The 16,349-nt window shown below is 39.0% G+C and overlaps 2 protein-coding genes across 9 annotated transcripts in view; one reads left to right on the top strand and one right to left on the bottom strand.

The window, feature by feature from the left end:
- RAG2 (recombination activating 2) overlaps positions 1-16,349 on the bottom strand; it is a 124,407-nt gene that overhangs the window by 4,614 nt on the left and 103,444 nt on the right. The window contains exon 4 of one of the 4 annotated variants that reach the window (XM_035326938.1): positions 2,513-3,568. The exons of 1 other annotated variant lie outside the window; for it this stretch is intronic. In XM_035326938.1, coding sequence (XP_035182829.1) covers positions 2,513-2,532 — 20 coding nt within the window. In that variant the 5' untranslated portion in view covers positions 2,533-3,568. Of the gene's footprint in view, positions 1-1,468; positions 2,421-2,512; positions 3,620-16,349 lie in introns of those variants that run through there. 2 more of the 4 variants (XM_035326939.1, XM_035326941.1) reach the window with 2 other exon arrangements.
- Positions 1-16,349, top strand: part of IFTAP (intraflagellar transport associated protein) — a 40,411-nt gene that overhangs the window by 1,919 nt on the left and 22,143 nt on the right. For 4 of the 5 annotated variants that reach the window (XM_035326945.1, XM_035326949.1, XM_035326948.1 and 1 more), the window contains exon 2: positions 9,093-9,245. In XM_035326945.1, the coding sequence (XP_035182836.1) occupies positions 9,143-9,245 (103 nt within the window). In that variant the 5' untranslated portion in view covers positions 9,093-9,142. Of the gene's footprint in view, positions 1-6,242; positions 6,262-9,092; positions 9,246-16,349 lie in introns of those variants that run through there. The other variant, XM_035326947.1, reaches the window with a different exon arrangement.

The following is a 16,349-nucleotide window of genomic DNA, read 5'->3' as shown; positions in this document are numbered from 1 at the left end:
TGCCAGAGTGAGGGGAAACAGACAAAAGCTGTAGCTGTGGCACAGCACAAGATAGAGAGGAAAGGACACTACAAGAAGAAAAAGAAGAGGTGGATGAAAAGAGAATGGTGGAGTTAATAAAGAATTACCAGTTATGGTGACTTGAGTCATGCTTTATCATATTTGGTATATTTTTAAAAGACCAAGCTCCAAGGATTGTACAAATAAGTGAGAATCTCAGCATTAATTTTATAACCCCTGAATTTGAAAAGTGAACTGGAGAGATCTGAGCTAGAAGCTAAAAAGAAGACAAAAACAAGTATTCTCTCTATTTTAGTTTGAAATCAAACTTATTATTTTGAGCTGAGTTTTTCAGTTAATAGTTGTATTGCAAAAGGATATTACAAGAAATTCAGATTTAGATAAATTCATAGGGAGATCTCTTTAAGGAGGAGGATCAAATTAAGAGAGAAGGTGCTCTTCTAAAAGCACTAGCTAATATGATTTGAAATGTTCTTGGTATGGAAATAGAGGGACATATTTAAAATCTTGTGTGCAGGGGATTATTTCAGAAACTATATTAATCATTTGGTAAGAATTACAGAATATGTGTGCTTTAGAAAGAAAGAGTAGGACTCAGATGCCTAAACATCGAGTGATAATTCAGATGCCTTTGGCTATCCTTGGCTTCTAGCTTCTGCTGTGGAAGGCTGCAGGTCTCCCATAGGATCTGTGCCCTAGGTCCTAGCGTGTTTAGGGTTTAGAAAATGTCACTTCTTAAGGCACTGAGTCACTTCCAGAGTGTGTTTACCACGTACTGTTCGTTTTGACCATATGTAGTAATTGTTAGTTCATCTGTGTGCTGTGCCTGCTCCCCAAATAGGCAATGAAAGCATTTGAAACAGGAGAACAATGAGCCGTCAGTACAGTTGTGTAGTACGACCTTCCATATTAATATTTATTTTGTCAACATTAAAAAAAACGTATTCATGATAATTTCATGGTAACCTCAATGCCGCCAAATAATGAATGCAAACCAAAACACCCTTTCAGGTACAAAATGAAGTATTTCAACAGCACTGATTAGATATGGAGAAAAAATGGATTGCAGCATAGCATGGAGTCTTCGTTGGTAAATGCTCATCACTAACCATCAGATTCTGTCATTAGTTCACAGAGATTTGTAACTTGGCAAGAAAAACAGTAATCTACAGTAGAATTAAATTTGTTTTGCAGTATTGTGTATCTTTTCTTTCTGTCCCACTGATCTGTGGGGTCTCCATTTGCAAAAGAAAATAGAGCATATCCCTGAAAAGCAAGTGCTGTTCCCAGATTCTTCACCATCAAAGTCACATCCAGACACCTACAGAGCTTAGAAGTGCCCAATAAATAGGATTAAGAACAGGAAATTTTTATATACTATTTCTCAAAACATTTGCTAAGTGTATCAAGCAAGTTTGCTTTGGGCAAAACAATAAGTCAGACGTACCTGGCTGATGGAGTGCTTTTGCGTCCTCTGAAAGCTTTCTATGTTATTGGGATTCAAGTGTGAGCACTTTGAGGAATCTTCTCTGACAGCACAGGGGGCTTGTGGCATGGAGGGGAATCTATATGCTTAATTTGCAGATGTGCTCCTGAGAACTCAGTCTGCTGTGGCTAACTGGCTGTGACCGTTTTTTTTTGTCTTTCCTCTCTTGTCTTCAGATGGCACAACAAGAAACCCGTCTGCCTTTAGAAGTGTTAACTCTTTGCACTTGAACCAGACCAGAGTGGCAGGAGATGTCTGTTGTTTAGATTGTAAAAGCTTGCCTTAAGGCATAGTTTAATACTTTACACTGCTAAACCCATGAAGCTTGTGCTCTCTTTTGGAATTTTTCCAGTGCCAGTGTAATGGAGAATATAAACGCAAGTAATTTTTGAGTTCAAAGGCAAACTCATTGCACTATCTAGTAAAAGAAAATAACCGTGTGCTGACTGGTGCACTGACTGCTTTCCCCAGGAATGCTCAGCTGCACGTACGTTGTGACATTGAAACAGAGCAAAGGAAATGGCAAATGCATGCAACCAAGTGAGTGAGGGCTAACTAAAATTCCAATCCAAAGTCCACTGAATTAGAAATGCTTTTTTCCCCCTACTTTAGTGGCCTTCTGATCAGATCTTAGAGACTAATAAAAGTTTGCACCCTTCTGTGGCATTTTACATCAGATTCACAGAGCTTTTCTCATACAAAATGCAATTAGACTCTGCCAAGCCCTATGGGAGCGTATCCTTTCAGCAGCTAGCAGCACTGGGGCACAGAGGGTAAGCCACTTGCATAACATTGCACGGCAAATAAACAGATGAACCTGGAAAACAATTCACTCTTCATAGCTCCCTGCTTCTGCTTTCCTGGACCTACTTTACCCACTCCTGAGTTACAACATCTGCTACACAGTATTTCAGAAATATCTCATCTCCCATTTGAAACTGCAGTGAGAACAGAAATAGGAAGAGCTTGAAATGGAATTTGGTTATTACAGGAAAGCAAACACACTCGATGTTTTTGAAAATCATCCTGAGACGTTGAATAACTGTAATGCATATAGGATGTGGTGGTGTTTCTCAGCTGAAATACAACAGCTCTGAGGCACTGTGCCCTGTAATGTCCACATGGGCCTATTACTTCTCTAGTGAAACAAAGAGCAGAAGTAAACTGCACTGCAGAGTTCAAGGCTAAAGAACTTAGTTTCCCCCACATATAGGGGTATTCAGAGCAGATCTATTTGTATTTTTTGTAGTGCTTAGATAATATTTGACAGCTGCTTATCCGAGTGCTTGACATAGTCTAACCCTTGTCTGGGTCTGCAAACAAAAGATCTACTGACAAAAGAGAAAGAAATGAAAAAATCCAGCCCCCAGTTGTCTCATTTAATATTGTACATTCATTTTATTCTCCTCCTGCCAGTTGACGTCTTATCTTTAGAAATTCTTTTTCCAATTACTGTGGATGAGAAGACAGAGAAATTAAAGTTTGTTGGCAACGGCACGTCAGTTTTGGATGAGGATGTGGTCTGTCCAAGCTGGTCTTCTGTAACTGTCAGTGACAAACTGCTTTGGAGGAGCTGCAAGCAGCAAGTAGCTTTGGGATAATGTGTGTACAAGGCAGAAAAATCATGGTTAGAGCTGTCCAGCTCATAGCAAGAACACCTAGGATTTGCATCCTGAATTTCTTTGGCAGAGAACCAATATGAAAATGAAAAAAATAGACTACTTCTTCACAATTTCTATTTTAATAACGCTGACCAAGGTAGTATGTTTTCAGCAGATTGCTCACTGTCACGGAAACGCTTAGTTTCACTTGATTTTCTCCTCCTACAGTTAATTAGTTAAAATAATACATGGTTTACGTCTTCATTCCAAATTGCATCGAGGCGCTTCCAGGCTTTTCAGCATATTTTCTGCGGGTGAAGTGCAGTCAGCTCAGAGGCAGAGGTTGGTCTCTGGGGGTGGCAGCAACGCGCTCCAGCGAGGCCGAGGGAGGCAAGGGCTTGTGTAAGCCTCGCCTGCAAGTGCCTGGCTGGACGTTTAGCCAAGACCCTGGGGCTGAAACCTGTGGAAAAAAAAAAATGGCACGGGGCAACCAGTGTCCTAGAATCTCATCTAAAACCACCAGTAGCCAGTATTTAACGTGTGAGAGACAGGGCTGTGCTTGGAGGCCTCATGTAGGGCAGCTGATCACACCCAGCGGTGCTTTGACTGCGGCATCACAGTGGCCGCCGTGCTTCACGGGCATTTGGTGCGCAGGAAGCCCAACCCTTGTCAGAGGCCTTCGGGTGGGCTTTAAAGCGCACAGCACTCTTGAAGCGATTGGAAACTCATCAAAAAAACAAGAACAGCAACAAAAAACCCACCCCTCTGATCGTGCCCAGGGCTGACACAACAGATCCAAAATCCCCCAGGATCAGTGTGCCTGCTGGCAATTAGAGCCCTCAGATCCAGGCCTTAAAAGCCCGTACGAGCTGCGTGTGAGAGGCGCGGGGCTCTGACCATCACGAAGGTCGGCTCTGGGGCTCGGTAATGAGCTTACATAAGCAGATGCAGCTCCTGTTCGAGCAAATTGCTGATGCATTAAGTGTGTGCCCTTAAGACCTTCTCCTGCTGAAGGCAGTGGCAAACGTCCAGTTGATTTAAGCAGGATTAGCTGTTGCAGATCGCGCTGAATTGAGAGGCGCTGCAAGAAATGTCCTTCAAAAGGTTTTGTGCTTCGTGATTGAAACTTTTTATTTAGCTTGTCCCTTTGGTTGGGTAGACCCGCAGCTGGCTGTGGCCAGGGCTTCCTGCGGTCAGGCTGGTGTGGCCCTGCTGCCCTGCAGCTGGAGGGCTGCAGGCGGAGGAGGAGGAGAAGGATAAGAAGGAGAAGAAGTAGGGCAGGACTGCAGGCAGGGAGGACTTGCTTCTGTGGCTGTAGCTCTGCAGGTGTCCAGGCAACAAGGGAACAGCTCACTGGACAGTGGGTAACCTTTCTGTGCTGCCCCACTGAAAACATTTGATGCGTTTCTCAGTACACTCAGGAACTCACAGGATCGATCCCTTCCCTTAGCCCACTTTCCAAGTGCCATCCTCGGATGCTTCTTAGGATGATTGCAGTCCACATGCAACAAAAAAAGGCATTTATCTAAGGACATGCAGGAGTTCCACCTTTGCATGCCTCCTTCCTGAACTAGCCAGGCCAAAAGAGTCCTGGAAACCCAGGTCGTCCTAGTGCAGACCAACATGTGAATGCTCCGTGGGTGAGAGCTGCTACAGAAATCTTTGTTGCTTTGTTCTGTGTTGTGGGTTGCAAGACAGTGTGGTTGCTTTTATGAGATGTTAGTTAAATCTGAAGTATTAAAGGCTCCTTTGAAAAAGGTTGTGAGAGGTTTAGTTGCTGTGTTAGCTGTACAGGGAAAAAGATCAGGCAGTGTCCAGCGTAGAAGAAGTAACAATAATGTATTTGTGTTCAATCTGATTTGTACAGACATAGTCTATAAAATCTTGAGAACAGGTGTATTTAGTGATGCTTCCCATGAGCCTGCAAGTGATCTATAAACAAGTATTTCTTATTTTAACAAGAATGATTTTTGGTAGTTCACGTTCATATTGTAGCAACCTGACTTTAACCTATGCCAAAAGTACTAGAGAAGTGTTTTTTTCTTTTTTTTTTTTTTTAATTTTTCAGTATAATAAAATTATGTGAGGTTTTATTGACTTTATAGAGGGGAGTTGTGAGGAGCTCATTGCTGTTCACATTTAACAATTCAGAATCCTGATTTTTCATTCATTACATATGTTCTGTATAAAAGAAACATATTAAAACATTCAAAATGCAGCTTACACCAGGAAAACCATATTCCACCTTCCACACTTCGTTATTGTTTAATAGAACTAACGACTGCATAATTGAAATCACGCTAATACTCACTTGACCTTCCTTTGTGATTGATACAGAGATTTCTGATTTGGCTTAAACTGCTGGAAAGAAGACTGCATTTTGAGAAATAAAATTGATTTTACACAATCTGCTGACGATCAGCAAGACTGAATGAATGATTGCCTCAAGAAACCTCATTATAGTAATTTGGATGAGTGAACAGGAGTGAAATGCAAAAAGAAAAAAGGATAGCTGCTGCTTGAATGCATCTCTTACTGATATTTGACTCTAAATCTATCCAGAGCCAGCACAGGGAAAGGATCAGATATCTTTGCCTTACTTTCCTTGAAACCTTTGATGAAGGTTGATGCCTCTGGGAGAAAGCTAAGTTTTTGGTTCTGGTGGCAGTTACTGTCTAGCAGAACAGCGCAGTCGTTTCATTCTTAGAGGTGTGATTGTATCCAGTTCATAAATTGCAGGTGATTCCAATCCATCATTGTAAATTAAAATAACCTAGATTTATTTATTTATTTATTTTCTGGAGAGTCTTCTGGTCAGTTTGGTTGCAGTTCTTTACATCACAAAACTCTGCACCTCACACATTTTGTGGTTCATTTAAGAGAGACTCAGAAATAAAGGAGATGGGGAAACAGCAGAAAACCAAAGTGAAATGAAAATGAAAAATATAAAAACCGTAACAGTTTGAGAGCTAAGTTTTTGAACAGTTTGAGAGCTAAGTTTTTGAACACCTCATCATGGTGTCATCCATCCTAACCATATGTTCAGTTTCAGGAATAGTACTTGTTCTCCAAATACTGACATCTGTGCTTTCATTTAGGCTGATGAAATAGCACCCTGCCGCTCTTCAGAGTAATTTAAAATAAGTTGGACAGGTAGGTCTAGCTGCCAGTCTCTCCTCTGTGTTGGTTGAGAGAAAGGATGTTCTTCTGATAGAACCTAAGCTTTTATTAGGACCTAGCTGGTTCTTCTGTCTGATATCCTGGTTCTGTAGAATTAAATAACAGCTTTGTGGCTGTGCAAGGAAAGGTTAAGACTGTGTTGGACTATTACCTGTATATTCCATTTTGCATTTTATTTCTTGCTTTATATTTTTTTAAACAAAACTGTGAATTTCTCATAAAAAGCAACGGAGATAAAATAAACAGATGAATGCCAAAACTACAAATAGGGTTTTCTCCCCTCTTTTCCAATTTGGGATTTATTAAAATATGAATAAATAAGTGCACTCATGTTACAGAATATATTCTTTGTGTTTTTCATAAGGAAAAAATAAGGAAATGCCACCTATGAGTTATAAGTTATTTCCTTAACCATGATGAATGGCTTTGACACAGCTGGTAGCAGACCTCATATACTAGTGTCAGGCAGCAACAACTATATTGGCTGTACGAGAAATACTCTGGATTTATTGCTTTGTCTTGGGTAAAAATTTGGTCCATATTTCGGTAAAAAACCCTGTCAGTCTTGAGAAAGACATCTTTCCCCATGCTTGGACTATCCAGGGAATTTTCTCTGCTTTTTTATTTATGTATTTTTTTTTTAAAGTAGTACTATTTTGGTGAAGCTTCTCCTGGTGCATGCATATTGAAGTACATGCTAGATGAAAATGCATAGGCTTAGTGAAATGTATGTTTAAAACCTTTAGGGATAACTTCCTTTATAGCGTATATCAGGAGATTTCAGGTATTGAATATTAGATTATATTCTAGCAGCATCCATTGCTGGCTTTTTCATGAGGCTGGTACTCAGGTTTTTACGATTGTAATATGGCTAAAACTTTGTCAAGCTGAATTCAGCACTGTGTTCCCTAGCTAACTGTGAGGAGTCAAAACCTGGTGTTTATCCAGGGTGTTTTTGTACAGGATGTTAAAACCTGAAGTAAGTTTCCCAAGTTGTGCAGAAAGTAAAGGCTGCACAGGAGGGTGAGAATTGAGCTAGAGCATTTTGCTAGCACCTGGCCTGGATGCTTAATTCAAAGCTGATGGCTAGGTGGCTGTAGCCACTGAGAAAGCAGCCATTCAGTTTGGTTAATTATACGACTGTTCCCCCAAATTGATTATCAACTTTCTATCTTATTAGAGCATTTTAGAGAAAAGAAATCTAAGCTGTATTGCCAGACCTCCTCTGATTTGTTAATAAGTCATTTAAACTCTCTGTGACTCAGTTTTTCTCATCTGTTATTGGGAATAATGTTTGTTCTTCCTCATGGGACTATTGTGAAGTTAATTTCATTAGTGTTTATAAAGGACTTGGAGATCCTAGATGCCAGGTGCCAAAGAAAAACTAAAAATTATTACCATTTTCTTGATTAAATATATGTATGTATATTTTTCCCTTTGACACTGGCCTTACAAATCACTGCAGTCTTTCACATAATGAAATTTACCTCAAATGATGACTCTAATAACTGAACAGTAATGAGGAATAGAAAGGCATTGCTTCCCTCTAAAACTACTGTAATTTGCATAAACCACTCTGAGACTCTGGTAAATGATATTCTGCTTGGTCAGTCCACAGAGAGATTAATGCTTGTTTGTTTTTTGCAAAACATGAGAAGACTTAAACTTCAGGTTATGTGGGTGTGCAGGTGTTTTTACATCTTCAGAACATCAGCCGCCTTTATGCACTGACAGTCCAACAAAATTAGAGTTTGATGTTGGAAATCATGTTTTATTTTCCTGCTGGGCTTGGAACAATTCTTGTTTGATCTTATTTAACTTTAAAATCAGGTTCTCAGCCCTTCCTTAGTGTAGTTGACTTGAGATTTTGCTGAAGAATTAAGGTTTCATTCCCCAAAGACACTTCCTAATGCTGTGTCAAATCAGGGGAAGAAACATGGGAGCATGTGAAAATCAAGCCCTAGGTGAATACTGCATTCTTGTATCTTTATCATAGTAATGTATGCAAACTGGTCATTTAATTTTTTTAGTTAGGTTGCCACTGTGTGAGAGAGTTAGGTCTGCCCATGCCTCCAACCCATGCCTTTCTACTTCCAGTACTCTGGCCCTATATGTATAAAAAATCAGTAATATTAGCTAACTAATATCACAGAGCTGTTAAAATGCGTTTATACAGGTTAAGAAAAGCATCCACGATGTTTCTTCAGCCCTCAGCATTTGTTCCTTCTCAGGATGGGGTCTTGGCCTTCCTGTGTGGCCCAGCTCCATCACGCTCTTCTCGGCCTGTGTGCTGCCTCAGCATGCACGCGCACATCATCGTAATTTAACGTGCCCTACAACATCTGGGTTTAGTGGCTTTGGTGGTACAGTGAAGAGTGCACCTGCAAAATGATGGATTCGGTCCAAGTTTTGAATGTACAGGTGTCCTACTTGTAAAATCCAACGTGCTAGCGAGTGGTGTCACTATTTCTGCAAAGAAGACAGGGGTTTGGCAGGCGTAACACTAAGCAACTCAAAATGAGGGGAAAGAGTCCCACTGAGAGAGGCTGGCACTTCTGTGGCCCATGGTACCCGAGGACTTAAATTTCAGGCATACATCTTCACAATCTCTCCCTTTGAACTTAAAATTACTGTGTCTCCTCGAATTCTGGGAAAATGGTGTAAAGTCCCACTGCAGAGATCAGTACTTCACAAGGAGTGAAATAAAAATTGACATTCTGGTGCTTATAAATATGGGTTAGGGACTCTTCAGTTAACATATTTTCTGCCTACAGATACACATGGCTCTTTTCTTTTTGTTGCAGAAGAAGCCTACTAAAGCAGATATACCTGTCTGACTGTGAAGGTGCGGATCATGGAAGAACAATCGTTAAACAACAGCATCCTTGATCGATTTATTAATAGCCATGAGCAGTCATATGACGAGTTTCTAAACTCGTTCACTTATCTTCTGAAAGGTATGTACCACCCAAATTTCCCATTAGAAATTGCAGCCAGAAGGGAAGGTGGAAAGAGGAGTAGTATTTCGTGTTGTTCTGTTACTCACTTGCTACATGACCTTAGGCAAATCCTTTGGATGCTTTTGTTTTTTCTGTCAGCAGTGAAATCCCTCACGACAATTTTCCTTAGCTTGGTTCACAGACTGCTGAGGTAGGGCCCTACAGGTGGTTAACCATGGTTTGCTCAGTTTAGGGAGGTTGTGGGGAGCAATATGTGGAAAGATAGACTCTCCAAGTAAGTCCCATGTCATTTTGTTAGAAAAATACTGAGACAAGAAGAGCCTAAAGAAAGTACTTCATAGTACATGACTGCCTAGGACCAGGAATGTGCAGTTTAACACCGGCTTGCTGTGTTATGCTGTGGCACGCACCAAGTAATTAGGCTGAAAAGGTCTTACACTTTGAAGATAAAAGGTGAGGCTTAACCTTGATCTGAGCACTTTTAATTACAGGAAGTTTAGATGTGTACCCAAATTATGTAGCTGAGGTTCATTTATTCTGTCTGTTTTAAGTCAGGTGCAATAAAGATAAAGGGGAATTATATGTTATTCAGTTATAGTTGTCTTTACCACAGCTTTCCACTTGGAATGATATCCTCATCTTATGCAGAAGCACTGTATTTTCCAATTACACTATGCAGCATGCTCCATTGATTGGCACTCAGAAGTCTGTCCTGTCCTTGTCCTTCAGGCAGAACTAAGTGTCAGTCACAGGCACTGAGCAGAAAACCAGTGGGGGAGTTGAAGCTGCTGTAGAAATAATCTTGTGGCAGCCTTCTGTCTCTCCTCCCAGTAAAAAATAGAAGAGAAAGGAGGCGCTGGGAGATGAGATAAGAGGATTGAAAATTAGGTTCTGGTCTCTTTTATGTATGATTGATACACTGGGGATAGGCCCTATCTTAGAAGCATGCTGCATATCATGATACTACTTGCAAAAAGCCTCAGCATATATTTCACTTGCTCTCATTGTCACTACAGCATTTGCCACTAAAACTTTATCAAAGGTAGAGTTTTAACTGAATCAAATGCTTAGAAATGTAGTTTTCTGTGTTTGTATAAGCAAAATTGTTCAGGTTGTTTTTCTTCTGTCTTCATTTTCCTCTAAAAATGCCCAAAGGTGCTGGTTTGCATTATAAACTAATGACCTGCAAAAATTCCACGTAAGGCACAAGGCATTTTAGTATCAGAACAATGCAAAGTACTCTGCAAAATATCACATTCTTAGTTTCTTAAATTTGCACTTGAAAAATAAGTCATTTGGCTTCTAAAAATAGAATTTAAAAAAGCAACTGTGATAGCTTAATAAGACTGCCTGTTAATAGGCTCCAGAAATGCTCTTTCGTGTCATGACTTCTGATATTCACTGTGGACATACATTTGTGGTTAGTGTCAGGTAAAATCTGGCCGTTTACAGATTACCTTTCTGAATTTGGCCTGATATTAGTGTAGATTCATACTCTGCCTCTTAGTACAATTATCATTAGCATTAGAGTTTGCCGTCCTGCATAATTAGATATGGAGATACCTGTTTGTACACACAAATGACCCAGCCTATTCAGTTGTGTATGTAAATATAGAGAAAGTCTTTAAAAAAATTGAAAATCATCACTGTCTGATAGATTTTTGACTGTTGTAACATTGAAAACAGAAGAAACGTAGAGAAATAGTTGGATTCCACTGATTTCACAGAGTACTGTATTTATATAAGGTGATCTTCACTTGTACATGAATTTGTACTAGCTCCCAGATTGGATTGCAGGAATATTTTCACCAGGAGTTTCGTTACTACTCTTCATCTCATATTATTATTCATCTCATAAGAATCTGATTTCCTAACTAATATTTTATTTTTTGTGATTAATTAAATTTACACACGAGTTGAAGTTGAAAAGAATATGCCTTGAGTACAAAACCCAACCACCATTAGACTGTTCTGGGCTATCTATAATAATTTATTTTAAAGCATTAATTTGTGTTGCTTTTAGAATCACTGAACATTTGCATGCTTTTGCCAAGTTAACGTATTTAGTTTTTGTTAGTTTGATCTTTTAGCTTTGATTATAAAAAAGTCCAATAATAGAACAGCTAGCTGGCATTTGCTTTGAGGTTGTAGGACTCTGCTGTGTTGTGTAAGCCCAATGAAAAATTGTGAATGTCTTGACTATGCAGTTGAAGCCTCAAAAGAGTTGGATTTACAAAAGAATTCATGATATGGATTTCTGTAGATGTGGTCAGTGAATGATCTCTTCAAAACTAAACACTAGAACATATTTGGACAAAATCTCATTGAAATAGACCCAATCTCCACTTTTTTAAAAAATGCTGTGCAGGGTTCTTTCAGAACTTAGAAAGAGTGCTTGAAATCTGGTGGAAAGAATTAGGTGTCCAAAAATAGAAAACAGCATCTGCTTCTAAACTCAGAGGAAGATTGGCAAATTCACTGGAGTGTAAAATATTTCCTTTGACCTTCTATAAACAAAACAAAATAAATAAGAAACACAGAAAAATGAAGTCCAAACTTTATGTTTTTCATCTAGATTTTAAATTACTCCTCTTTAAAAAAAAGAAAGAGAGAAAAAAAAGAAAAAATTCCAGGATCCTGGATCAGTCACCTGCTAGAATAAAAAGTTGCTGCTAGAATAAAATTCTTATCCAAACCCAAGTTTTGACTCACAGTTTTTCCATGCTTCTGGCCATTTGACCACCGGGATTAAATCCAGTCCATTCCTGCTATTAAGTTTGCTCCATTTGATCTACTTGGCACTGAGTTGAGGTCTGAGGGCTTTGATCAGACCCATCTCTAAGCAAACTGAACCTTGGCTATGTGCTTTATAGCCTCAGTGCTGCTCTTTTGATGCTTCTGTGCCCAGCAGGCTGTCAGGCGAAGGAAGTTGGAAGCGGCTGACCATTGCTCTGCTTCCAGGTGGCATACAAGAGCCATATTTTGCGTTGTGATCAAATTAATTTAATTCCCCAGTGAAAGCTTAGTGATGTTTAGATCACAGTCCATTTAAAGGTAGCCGTCTCCTTCCCTTTTTTTTGTTAACCATGTTTAGAAAAAACAACAACTTTAAACTTCCTACATAAGTGTCAGCAAAGGCACTTTACAAATTTGAGTCTAACCACAGAAAGCATACCAGAAAACTATATAAGAAATGACAGTAAATTTACTTTAATTTAAAAAAATGGACCAGTAGGACAATGCTAACCCCAAGAGAAATTTTCAGCCTTCTTTGTATGAGTGGATTTGCCAATAAAAACAACTAGGCAGTTCAATAAAACTAATTAAATTAATCTGTCATCCCCAGGGAACTTAAACAGGGCATGAAATAGGGAAACAGCATAAATTCAGAGCTTTTTATTGATGTGTTTTGCTTGATCATTGGAAAGATTTGGTTGGGAGAAAAAAATCTGCAGTTTTCTATTAATCATAAATGTAGTAGCCATCTCTCTGTAACCTTCATTCAACATAGTATAAAATCAAATACTATCCAGAGCCCCTAAATGTAGAAGAAAAGACGTAGGGGTGCAAGCATAATAGATGATTTTTGAAATAGTGGGGATCTGTTTTATGGTTATTTGTTGTCCTTTGATCTCAGTGGTATTGGCTATGTGAAGAACTTAATTTCACTTGTATAGACAGAAAAAAGTAAGGCATGAAAAGGGGGAATTGCTGAGCACAGCAACTCACTGGCAGCACTGGATAAGGACCAGGCACCCTGACTCCCTGCAAGTTGGACAGCCTGTGAGCAATGGTGCTTTCCTGATAGCATTTTTTTTTCTCTAGTGCCTATTTTACTGAACAATTTCTGAAGTCTGTTTCAGATGGAAAAAAAGTATTTCTATTCTGTTGCATATCTTAGATTCTCTCTGCCTAGACATTAGGGAAGGGAAACAGCTTTGCTGTTGATATTTTGGTACAGATTTAATCCCATAGTGGTATATTGACTATGGTTAAATTCTGTTATACTATATAAAACAGTAACATGGAATGAACCGTTGCTCTACCTCATCACCTTGCCTTGAAAGGCATTGAACTGTGCCAAATGCATCTGTTGGCTAAGTTTCATGACACTCCAGTGAGGTGAGAAACTGTTAGCCCTCTGTTCTAGGTGTGGAAATTACACAAAGCGAATAATGTCAGAGGTCAGAGCTTGGCAGTTCTGAGTGGCTTGGCAAGACAATCAGAAACAGAAATCAAGTGACCTCGCTTTTGTTCTTCTCTGTGTCCAGTATAAAATCACATAGAAATGTCTAATTTCAAGGAGGTAAGTATTTGTCATTTTTAAAATCAGGACTCTCTGAGGATACCTTAATTTCTCAATGATGTCCAAAATCATGCATTTTTTGAAATCTTGGGATGTCAGATGATTGTTAATTAGTTCCCACCTGCTGCAATCTCTTTACTAATACTATTTGTTAAGAAAGGAATAATTTGTGTTGAGTTGTCAGGTGCTTTCAGTTATATATAATTCTCCTGTTTCTTACAGTGCTTATCTACTTACCAGCTAGTGCTGACTTCTTCTAGTATGCAATTACACAGAAGGATTTCAAAACCAGTTCTGTCCTGATTTGTTAGCATGCCACCTGCTCTTTTAAAGTGTTCCCATGACGTGTATTTAAAGTAGTTTTGTTGTACGGAGGATGAATTTAAGCATATTTGGGGTTGCTTTGACTGTAATATATAAATAAATAATAATAATAATAATAAAAATGTTGGAACCAGAGATCTCATCTAGTTCACTGGTACTAGTTGGTTGTGGTAGATGCCACGTGATCCCTGGTAGATACTATGAGGTGTATCTCCCTTACTAGGATTGAACTGGTTCATGTCAGCTGAGAATCTACTTTAAGACTTCTGTTATGGTTTTCTAAACTTTTAAAAAGTTATTTTTGGTCGTCATCTGTTGGAAGAAGCAAGATTTTGCTCTTGAAGGCTGCTGAGATGGTCAAATGCACATTTGCTGCGTTACTTAACTGACTGCATTACAGTATTCAAATGGAGAAGGTATCTGGTGACAGCACTATCGAACCGTGGCAGAGTAATGTATGTTTTTAAATGATCAGCTGGGCTGAATGTGGCGTAAACAGGAAATATTGCCACTTTTCTAACACTGACAATATTTAAAGCCCAACAGAGATACAGATACTGATACAGATAAAACAGTACATAAAAACACAGCATATAGATTCCATTAAGGAAAATGGGAGAGATACTGATACAGTGAAAGAACAGTTCAGCTTTTGAAAATGAAGAGCTGAGTTAGTTATGAAGAAATATTGCTGTACATTAAGCTAAAGCAGGTGTATGAGTGGCTGAAATATACTTAGTATAAGTCAAGTCATTCTTCTCTCCTCTGAAGAAGCACATACAAAAAGTCCTTTCCTGTCTGTTTTTTACAATATATTACAGTAAAATGTCAAAAAATGGCAGTTAAAAGTAATAATTAGGACTTTTAAGTCAGAAATAGTCTAACTGAAGTTGTCCCAGTCCATGGATTATTTATTTATTCTAGCTGAGGACCTGACATAGTGAAATTTCATTAGTAAGTTGGTGTTAGTGAAAAAGAATCAAGCCCTTATTAGTGAATGTAGTAAAAGCTGACCTTTTAAACGAAAAAAAAGTGCAAGTAAACAATACTTCTTGCTGATTATTTGTGATTTAGTCAGGGTGACATCAAAGACATGAGGGGAAAGGCTATACCAAGTGAATCTCTGCTCTTGTATAAACTGCAGAGAATTCCATAGGCATCCATGAGTTATACTGATGCAAAACTGCAGTGAAGGAAGGGGATCAAGCAGTGTAAATGCCCTTGTTAACTGAATAGCAGGTGAAGTGTAGAGAAGGAAGACTATGATGTTTTACGTATTGCACTTGGAAGGTGTTATGAATATTAATGTGTACGCTGATGCAAGTAAGTTGTTATTTTCTTGGCTTTATAGATTGAGTTACTTTGACAGAGGAGTTCTGCTTTTTGTGCTATGGTGAGATCGGTGTCTTTGAAATCAGCGAGGGTTTTGGTTGAGCAAGATTTGAATAGGACTTTAGGAATTTGGATGTCTAGGGGATAGGTATTTCAGATGCTCAGGGTTGGCAGATAAGATACAGTATCTATGGAAAATCCACCGCCTTTCTGAGTAGCAGCAGGAGGCTAGGCAGGATACCATAATGCTCTTAAAACAGCACTACATTACTGTTCAAGTGCTTGAGCTGTACTGGGACAGACATACAGGTGCCTAATTCTGAAATCCTCCTGCTATGTACTACGTGGGGTAATTGGGCTTTTTATTTGTCATGAAAAGTTGGGCAAACTGCATTGATTTACAGTGATTTATGCATTTAAATACATGGGAACAGGAAGATAGCTCAAGAATGTAAATCAGAGCAGATTTTCTTGGTTAAGTAACTGAAAACACCAAGTTCTGTTCTCAGTGTGCACTACACAAGCAGGGGGAGGCTGCAAATTTAGATTGAGGTACTGCAGAATTATATCTAGGAGCTGGTTTGGATGAATTATTAAAGAAAAAAAAAAGAAAATAGAAAGCTTTAAAATTTATCCTCCCAACAAATTGGATTTTCAGGCTTTAAATCTGTTTTTTTTTCTTATGGCTAGGCATTTAGGGTAAATTATCTCAGCACCATATAACAGTATACATAGCTGCAAATAGGTAAATCCAGGTTCTTCTCCTACTCTGTCTCCATCTGTTGAAAATCCCAAAGCGATATTTTGTGGAAGCGTTTCAGTGACAGGGTTTGTTCGTGCTTTTAAATGTGGCAGTTTGCTGATGTGTTTGAGATAATAAATGAAATTGAAATTTGTGCTCTTGACCTCTCTACCATGCCTCTGTACCTCTGTACCATGTACCTCTTGTACTGAGTTACCAAGCCTCTGTGAATAAAACTACTTTTTGTTCAGGGGCCCTGCACAAAGGCACTGAGTTACTTGAATCCCAGGTGTTCCATCAAGGCATAATTAGGAAAGGCTTTAAGGGATTCACAGGCCTTCTGTTGGCCCTCTGTCCTGTGTTTTGAGAACAAGAAGTAATTTGGAACTTAAAACAG

The sequence above is a fragment of the Oxyura jamaicensis genome, chromosome 5 (genome assembly GCF_011077185.1).
Source record: "Oxyura jamaicensis isolate SHBP4307 breed ruddy duck chromosome 5, BPBGC_Ojam_1.0, whole genome shotgun sequence".
In the NCBI taxonomy this organism is placed as follows: domain Eukaryota; kingdom Metazoa; phylum Chordata; class Aves; order Anseriformes; family Anatidae; genus Oxyura; species Oxyura jamaicensis.
Note: the sequence above shows the minus strand (reverse complement) of the source record. Positions and strands in the feature narration are given on the sequence as shown.